The 9,601-nt window shown below is 44.5% G+C and overlaps 1 protein-coding gene across 4 annotated transcripts in view; it reads left to right on the top strand.

The window, feature by feature from the left end:
* Positions 1 to 88: 88 nt before the first annotated feature.
* NELL1 (neural EGFL like 1) overlaps positions 89 to 9,601 on the top strand; it is a 283,038-nt gene continuing 273,525 nt past the window's right edge. For 2 of the 4 annotated variants that reach the window (XM_027696334.1, XM_027696335.1), the window contains exons 1-2: positions 89 to 258; positions 4,240 to 4,368. In XM_027696334.1, coding sequence (XP_027552135.1) covers positions 210 to 258; positions 4,240 to 4,368 — 178 coding nt within the window. In that variant the 5' untranslated portion in view covers positions 89 to 209. The remainder of the gene's footprint in view (positions 259 to 4,239; positions 4,369 to 9,601) is intronic. The other 2 variants (XM_027696333.1, XM_027696331.1) reach the window with 1 other exon arrangement.

Genomic DNA, 9,601 nt, shown 5'->3' with positions numbered 1-9,601 from the left:
GCTGCGGGGGCGTCGGGGCCGCGCCTGGGCAGCGGGCGGAGCCGCCGCCGCCTTCCCTCCCGCTCCTGCCGCCGGAGCCGCTCCGCGCCTCGGAGGCTGCGCTCGGCTGCGCTGGGCTCGGCTCCGCGGCGCTCGGTGCGGCCCCGCAGCCGCCGCCGGCAGGGAGGGAGCGAGCGAGCGAGGCGGGCGCCGCCGCCCGCGCCGCGCCCATGGGTCCCCTCCTGCTCCTCTGGGCGTGTGCGGCCGCCGCCGGGGCAGGTGAGGGGCCGCGCCGGGGCTGCGGGGCCGGGGGTCCCTTGCGGGGCTGGGGTCCGCCCCGGGGGTGAGGGCGAGGGCCGGGGCCGCCGCCCGGAGGGCGCTGGCAGCGGGAGGAAACTTTGCGGGGAGGCGGCGGGGACCGGGAGCCGCCCCGGCTGCGGCCGCGCATCCCGCGGGGGATCCGCCGGGGCGCTGACCCCCGGCGGGGCGGCCGCTCCGCGCGGGATGCGGGGCGGCCGCGGGAAAGTTTTGCGAGAGCGGCGTGCGGGCTGCGCCCCGCGGGGACGGGCGGGCGGGCGGAGCGGGGGTCCGGGCGAGGGGCGACCGCGGGGGTCTGTCCGGGTGGCGCTGCCCGCGGTACCGGGCGGGACGGATGCGGTACCCGCGGTACCTGCGTTACCGGCGGGATGCGGCTGCAAGTGCGTTATTCCAGCCGGTGCCGTGCCCGCCCCGTTTTCTCTACAGTGTTGCGCGACCCAAGTACCGCTTCTTGTTCCTTGCGGAGGCTTTGTTCTCTTTCCCCGGGTACCGCTCCTCCTCGGTTGGAGCTGGTGAGGGGGACGTTTCTCCCTGGTGCTTGTAGCTCTATTCCCAAGGAAATTACCCGGCACAATTATCAGAAGTGCAAAGCAATTCACGTTTTATAATTAAATTCATATAGTAATTATTATCTCATTAAAATCTGCAGAGAGATGCGACACAGAAATAGTTCAAAGAAAATACCACCCGTCCCTTTTATAGTGGTGTTACCCCGATAGTGCATAGGGAGATTTTTAAATGGTCAGTAGGACCCAAAACTCTACAACTCTGAAAGTTCTTTGTATGCAACAATTGCCACTGAAGTTGTGAAAGAGCAAAATGCCTCTTCTCGAGCCTCCTCTTTACCATTTGAATGATTGCACATGGGAACGTGGAAATGGCTTGATTGTGTTGAGCGTGCTTTAAGTAAAAGTTTTTCCATCCCCAAATGGCACGTTACACACGTCGAGGAGATTATAAATGTGCTGCATATGTTGCATGGCTGCACATTAGCTAGATGGAGCGTGGCGTGATTGCTGGTGCTTGGGTGTAGGTGATAAAGGCACAAGCAGAGAATACAAGCTGTCGGAGCTGTAAGGCAGAATTAATTTCTTTTAGGGATTTCCTAGTGACATCATTCATAATTATATGGCTTAATCCTCTAATCTACTGTAGAGCCTTCAATTCACATTGGGCCGAATCCACCAAGTCCTGAGATGATTTTTACTCCCGCCCACCTGACTGAATCATTTGGGGTGTTGCTTGTGTAAGCCACTGATTTAAGGGGAATGGCCCAATTACTTTAAATAGGAATTGAAAGCAACATCAGCCGGAATTGGGCCCAGGCATTGCACAGTTCTCCAGTGAGAGCAGACGACTCGATGCTTAATTTTTACTTCAGAAAGAAACAGTGTTTGCAGCTGCTTGTTCCACTGAGGAGAGACAGCATAAAATACCAGATGCAAGTGCAGTTGATATGCCTGTGGTTTCTTTCTGATAGACTGGTGGAGACCACAGGGGAAAAGGAGACTTGGTTGTCATACTGAAGCTGCTGATTTGTTGTTTATTAATTATTAACTACGCTTTTGAGTGCCTGCTGCAGTTTGAAGAGCCAGCTCAGGAAAATGACTAGGTATTTAAAGCAGTGTAGGATCTTGCTAAATAGTTACTGTGACATTGGAAACAGTCTCTGCTTTTGAAAGTATTTTAAAAGCTGGAAGGGGGCACACTGAAGCTGTCACACAAGATCCTTCATTGGCATAAATCGAAGCCTGTGCAGCTACAGTGATGTATACTTGTTGAGCCTTGGGTATTCAGGCTGGAATAAACAGTTTTAATAGAGCAGTGAAGCTGCTGTGATTTATGGGAGTGCCTATACTTGCTTGATGTGGTTTCTGTCCTCACCCTGTTGATGACTGCGACAGAGTTTTCACTTACTTTAATGGGGTTAAGATTTGTCTTACTGGACATAGGTTCTCCTTTCTGTTGAGCAAGTTTTAGTACCTATTTGACCTCACTTCATATAAGTAGGTTATTGCTGATCTGATTTGAATAGATGTAGCCCTTTCAAATGAGGAATAGCATACTCTCTTCCTCACAGAGACAGCACACACTGTCTTTCCTGATAGGTAGGTTCACACAATTTACATTGTGCTGCTTTTCTCATGAAAACCTTGAAAGAAATAATAATGCCTTTCTGGTTTTGATGCTGGTGTTTATTCCAGAAGGGGAAGTTGTTCTTGGTCCACCGGTGTGTTCAGTGTCAGTTGTGGTTGTTCACTGCCGCATTTCTGGGGTGTAAGTCAAAGATAGTACTATAAGCCTGATGATGTTGCGGGTTATCTGGGAAGTTTTTACCTTTGGAGAAGTTTATCTGGGTTCTCTGGTATTCTGTAATTCTAATTTTCTACAAAATGTGTTTATCCCCATATCCTTATGAAAGCACTGTGTATGTACTGTGTATGTATGGATGTGTCTGCACTCTTGGAGCTTCAGTTCCACCAGACACCTCTAGATCTTAATTTTCCTTGTAGAGTAAGGTTGCTAGAGACCTAAAGTATTCAGTATGTTTTACTACTCTGCCCCTTGTGGAGTAGAATCCTCTGCATTAGCACAACACGTTTTTCCAACAAGTTTTAATCCTTGAGGAAAGAAGTAAGTGCTGTAGTACAGATGATTTATGAGAAGTATGTGTAATGTGTTCATTCTATACACCTCAGTAATTTCTCAGAACCTTTCAAAGAATCAAACTAGAGTACTTGCTGCTTAACTGATCCAGAAGTGCAGTCCTGGAATAACAAATCAATCAATTTAAAGCTGAATGTAAGTCCACTCAGTGGAAATCAATCTGGACGTGCTTTACAGGTAATGTCCTTGCTCCATGGAAGTCAGTGGGACTTTTACCATTGACTTCAGCTGTGTCAGGATTTCATTCTTGGAGCCTGTTTCCATTACTAATGACGTTAGGTCAAATATCTTGTGTGGGATCCACACACTTTCCTAATGAAATTTTTCACTATGTCTCAGGCACAGGTCTCATGTCACACTTATTGCTGTGTTGAGAGAGACACGGAGGTCAGGCTGGCCTCTCCCCATCCCTAGAAAAAGGAGATATGTTTAATGAACTTGGTGTGCTGTAACTATCAAGTTGCCCTGAGCTTTTCAACATAGAAGTTTCAAACTGCTTGAGTCTGTGTCTTTTCTGTCAATCCCATCAGGTCTCCACTGGATCGAGGGGTGCCTGTTTTTTTTCCTGAGCATAAGCCTTTTCTAAATTTTAGGTTTAGATTTGTGCTTCTTCTGTAGGTGCTTCTGCAGCCCAGAGACGGTACTGCTGGTTTAGATGAATGAATGTCTGTTTGTAGGTGGCTTTGGCACACTTTGTAGTTGCCAACTGTGCTGAAATACAGAGGTGCCCTTCTAAAGCAGTATCAAACAATTTTGTGAGTCACCCCAGGCTCTTAGATTACAGGATGGTGTTCTTTGCCCTACTACCCTATCTCCTCCAGGGTCCTTTTGTCCAGTTGGGAAAATGGATTGCATGTAGACTATGAGCTGTGGGCCTGATTGGTTGGTCACAGCATAAAATGTGAGAGGAATTCTCAGTCCCTGCGTCTCCCTGGAAATAGTGTGGCTGCAAATCTCTCTCATCAGTTTGCATAGGTGGTTATGCTTTCCTTTATTTATTGCTCTTTAACGTTATGAAGATACTGGATTAATGTATCAGTTTTAGAATGTTTTAACGTCTGCGTAGTAAAATCTCTGAAAAGGAAATAGTTTAATTGAAAGAACTGGAATAGAATATCTTCTCTTTCCTGCAGCGGAGGTACTGTCTTATAAGTAATTACTGTATACAGTGTGTGTGTGAGTGGGAAGGTACTAGAAATGTCTGTGCTAGATATTCTTCTCCATTCTTTTCATTACCTGATTTGAAATAAAAATTGATCTCTCTGCCTCCAACAGCTGTAGGGTTTGGAATGGATCCTGACTTACAGATTGATATCATCACAGAACTGGATCTTGTGAATACAACCTTTGGGGTAACACAGGTTTCAGGACTACACAATGCCAGCAAAGCATTTTTATTCCAAGGTAAGGGAAACATCCTCAATTCTCTTATCTCACTTCTATCTGCATGAAATCCTAAAAGCTTTGATGCCTAAGTGATTCCCTGTAATGGTGGTCTTACTTAACTGTTGCTTTCTTTAATTTTTATTTTTTGAGAATAGTTCTTATTGCTTTCCTGAAATGCAGATGACATTATTTTATGTGTGCTGTCAGGTAGTGGAGGTTAGAGATAATTAGGGAAGTATTTCTGAGTAGGTTTTCAATACTCCCCAATATTTATTTCTAACTAAATACGTGAAAGTGGTTCCAAGGGATGGACTCTGTTGTGTTCTTGTGTTCTTTCTCTCTGTGATTATACACATGCAGAGACACACACAACTAAAGGTCTGTAACTATGAGAAAGCATTTAATGTGTTGACACTGATTAGTAATGTAGCAAGTCTTTTATCGACTTTGTGAAAGCTGCTAAATTGGGAAAATAGAACAGTATTGTGTTTAACTGCCCAAGCTGAGTACCAGGGACAGGATAAGTCACTTTGAATTGTGATTCCTCCCCCCCCTTCATTCAGTATTCTAAGATCATTTTGTGTTTTAAAATGATGTTGGGTTTTTTTGCATTTTTTTACTGAGTGAAATTCTGGATGTAGTTTTATAATGTATTTTAAGTAAGGTCTAGATTAAGAGACAATGTTCTGTGGGGTGAAAGCACTGAGTTGCTACAATATGCTTATTAGGCAAGAAAGACATTTATGTCATTCGAGATTAACATGTGAATTAAAGCACAATTGAGAGCATTTTTATTGTGGAGACTTCCTATGTTTGTTTTTTCTTTACTGTGCTTTACTCAGTGTTGAATTGTGCATATTAGTGTCTCACTTTTTCATGTCTGTCCTCTGTAGCTGTTTTTAGAGGCAAATGATTATGATCTCATTTAGCTTTAGTTCTGGATTTGCAGTGCTAACTGACTTTATTGTAAATAATAAAGGAAGTGAGTCTGTAATCTGAGTTCATTCTTTATCCGGCCAGTTTAGGAGTCAGAGCAGATGTAGGGGGTTGACCTTGGCTGGATGCCAGGCACCCACCAAATCTGCTCTATCACTCCCCTCTGCAACTGGACAGAAAATATAGCAAAAGGTTCATGAGTTGAGATAAGGGCAGGGAGAGATCACTCAGTGATTACTGTCATGAGCAAAACAGAGTCAACCTGAGGATATTAATTGAATTTATTACTAACAAAATCAGAGCAGGATAATGAGAAGTAAAAACAGACCTTAAAGATGCCTTCCCCCTATCCCCCCTCCTTCCCAACTTTACCTCCCCACCCCAGCGGTGCAGGGGAACAGGGTATGGGGGTTACAGTCAGTTCTTCACAGGTTGTTTGTGCTGCTGCTCAGGGAAAGGAGGGTCCTTCCCCTGCTCCCCGTGGGGTCCGTCCCATGGGAGACAGTTCTTCATGAACCTCTCCAGTGTGAGTCCACCCCACAGGCAACAGTTCTCCCCAAACTGGTGTAATGTGGATCACTTTCCCACAGGGTCAGTTCTTCAGGCACAGGCTGCTCCAACGTGGGTCCCCCCACGGGGACACACATCCTACCAGGAAACCTGCTCCAGTGTGGGCTCCTCTCTCCACGGATCCACAGGTCCCTGCCAGGACCTGCTCCAGCACAAGCTTCCCACAGGTTCACTCTCTTTTGGGCATCCACCTGCTCCAGTGTGGGGCTCCTCCAGGGGCTGCAGGAGGATCTCTGCTCCTCCATGGACCCCCATGGGCTGCAGGGCACAGCTGCCTCACCATGGGCTGCAGGGGAATCTCAGCTCTGGGGCCTGGAGCACCTCCTGCCCCTCCTTCTCCACTGACCGTGGTGCCAGAGCTGTTCCTATCCCATATTTCCACTCCTCTCTTCTCTGGCTGCAATTACATCTGTGCAATAACTTTGGTTTTTTTTTTCATTCTTAAATATGTTATTACAGACCTGTTACTGTCATTGCTGACTGGCCCATTCTCAGAGAAGCCACCCCTGTAGTCCCCCTGTCACCAAAACCTGGCCACACAAACCCAATCCAGTCTTGCAGACCACCTCAGGATTTGTTTCCAGTCTTTTATGATACAATTAGCATGATTTTCACTGATTTCCAAATTAATGTCCAGAAGTGCAGCGTTAATTTATTAATTTAAGGATATCAATTGTTTTTTCTTCTGATACCCTGACTTCAGGTTTGTGTATTATGGACAAAGAGTATTGAAGTACAACCATTCCTCTAAGGGCTGCAGTGCCCCAAATGTATTAATAATTCCAGCTACTGTTCCGTGCAGCTTATTGCAACCACACTAGTGAACTGTCGTGGTGAGTTTTCACAGGCTGCTGGTCAGAGCTGTAGGGAAGAAGTCTGAGATGTTTGTCAGAGCATGGATTGAGACCATTGATGCTGAAAGGTTAATGGTGAAGATGTTATGGATATTCTATTCTTTTTTCCTTGGAGGAATACACCTGTAGTTTAGGAACTTAGGACTAGTGTAAAAAAGGTAGAACGTATGAAATTTGTATGAACTGAAAGATAGATGTTCATGGGAAGCAATAAACAAAAATTCACTGTATGAAGTGAATAAACAATTTGAACACTGTAGTTAGGTACATAAAGCTTTTTTTTTTTTTCCATTCCCACAACAGAAATTGGTTTTGCTAATGCACACAGGAATAACCCTGTGCTTGGATATCGCCTCTAGTGTAAAACTTCCTGGAAGGTGGTGCGGGAAGATTACTTTCTTCAGTAAAGCTCATCAGCCCTTGGGTCAGGAGAAGATTGTCAGATGGGATGGAAGTCTGAGGCTGCTCTGTTGTCTGCTTCTCTTCTTGTTCATATCTGTTACTTGTTAAATGTCAGTAGCTGAATGAATTCCCTTTTACTGACAGAGGTGACTTACTTTACAGCTACAGTCTGGCTGTGTGCCAGGTCCCTTGGCTGGAAGCAGGAGATACTTAATTTTGATTTTTTTTTTTTATCTTGCTATGCAGTAAAACCAATATAGAACTTGGGGCAATGTATGGACAACTGCTGTGTCTAAGTTAGAAGTAATACTTTCTCTCTCAGAGATTCACAAGAAAAACTTCACCAACATGACGCTCCCAGAGCAAAGACTGAAAGTTAGTGGTTAGTTTCAAAATTACTTTATCCTATTGGACTAGCTATTCCAGCCTCCAAGATGTGGTCCTTTCAGCACAGCTTTGCTTTGGTTAGTCCTTCCCATGTGTGAGTAGTCAATGTGTGCTGTGCCTTGGTGCATCCCACTGCTCCAGGATTGCCTTTGAGGCTTTGGCAGGGGAGCACCTATTTCACCTGGCAGGATGTTTGCTGAACGTGGAGCCACATTAGAAGACCTCTTTCCAGGCTTTCACTGCTGAGGATTCCCTAGTTTAGGACATAAGAAGAGTTTGTGAGTAGGTTCTTTGGCATGTGGTTTTTCGTGGGGATGGTTTTGCCTGCTGCCTTTGACAGCAATGTATTGGGGCTTGGAGCTTCCATAAAGGTTCCCTGTGGATCATTTTCTGTCTTGTAAGATGTATTTTCTACAATGGCTGTAATGGAGCTTTTCAAACTGAGAGTGCTCTTTTGTGTGTCCCAGCAAGTTTACATTTTTTAAGGTAGAGGAATGGTAATTTTTCCCCAGCCTGGACAGTTATGTGTCCAAAGGTAGTGAAAATATGGATTGTTCGCCTAAACAAGATTCCTTTTCTGTGAATTAAACTGTTTGAAACAGAAAGCTTTGTAAGTTTTGAGCATTTTTTTCTGTTGCATTGAGGCAAAAAGGAAATGAAGAAGTGGGGTGATTTGAAGACACGCACAAGAGAAAGGCAAACTATTATTTTTAATTAGATATTTGATCAGTGGTGTTAGCTCTCTTACAGTAAGTGACACACTGTTTGTTACAGAGTTTCTGGGCAGTGATATCATGATTTAATTTATCCTAGAGAAAACATAGAAAGATTCTTTTCCCTGGAGAGTTTGCAATTTCAGTCCAATGCGATTTCAGTCCGACACATCGCAGCGAAGCTGGTATCCTGATTTTTTAATAATATTGGTAGTAACAGCCAAAACTCAGATTTCTGTGAGAAGCAGCTTTACAAGCAAAGAAATGCATTCAATTCTGTTGCAAATTATGTGACAGTGTGGTAGAAACAAAGTGGCAATCGAGAGATGTGGGTTGCCTTTGGGCAAGAAAATCTGTTCCTAATTCAGAAAAGCATGGAAACCTATAATTAAGTGTAGTCAACTGAGCGGTCCTGTTGGGCATGGACTTCGATTATTAGAGTATTTCAGCAAGGTTTTTGATTGATCAATTCCATTGTTTGTATGTTTTAGTTTCATTCTCTGTGAAATGGGGGTGAGAAAATCAAAACCGCGGTGTAAGTATTGACAGTGTGAATTAGAAGAAATGTAGATATCTAACTCATAATTGCAATTCTGCAAACAGTCTGATTGTTAAGATCCCTGACATTGTGGGGACTTTATAATTTATTAATTTGTCAACACTAGAGTGGGGGAAAAATGTCTTTGTGGGCAGATAGGTTGTTCTGGCATGAAGGGACAAAGGAGGGTGAGTGGAGGTTCTTGGCTAGAGTGCTCTTGGGGAATGGGGCACCAAAGATCCTGGTGTCTGACCCACATCTCCTCACCTCCAACCAGGAGCCCAAAGAATTGAAGGAAACAGTTTGGGGGGGTGGGTGGGAAATAAACCTAAAAAAAGTATTGAAAATGTTAATTGTTCACTTAATATGTTACAGTAACATCTTACAAATTTACAGATGTGAGACATATTTACAGATGTGTTTCATTCATTGTTTGTATCTTACAAACATGAAAAAATGAACAGGATCAGAATCCTAGAACAGTGTTTTAGTGTAAATTTTAGTATGGGAGCTATGGCTCCCTTGATAGTACTCTGTCCTGTTCTGTTTCAGACAGCAGGGAAGCAGGGCTTGTTTTGACCCTGACTCGGCAGGATCTTGAGTTCAGTGGTAGAGAAAAATTCTCATGATAAATAAGGCAAGAGGAGGTGCTTAACTGGCCATCCTATTTCTAAGTAGACTGAACCCAATTTTTAGCCTAGCTGTTAAATTATGTGATTAATAACCAGTCTAACTTTTGTTCTATGCTCAGTTCTCATTGGGGAAGTAAAATTGTATTCCTTTTACAACCTGTCAGCTATGCCTCTTTCTTTTTAATTCTTCTCACAACATCTCTTTTGCGCTAACAGAGA

This window comes from Neopelma chrysocephalum, unplaced genomic scaffold (genome assembly GCF_003984885.1).
Source record: "Neopelma chrysocephalum unplaced genomic scaffold, ASM398488v2 Primary Assembly neopelma1_106b, whole genome shotgun sequence".
In the NCBI taxonomy this organism is placed as follows: Eukaryota; Metazoa; Chordata; class Aves; order Passeriformes; family Pipridae; genus Neopelma; species Neopelma chrysocephalum.
The sequence above is the reverse complement of the archived record's forward strand: the minus strand, read 5'-3'. Positions and strand labels throughout refer to the sequence as shown.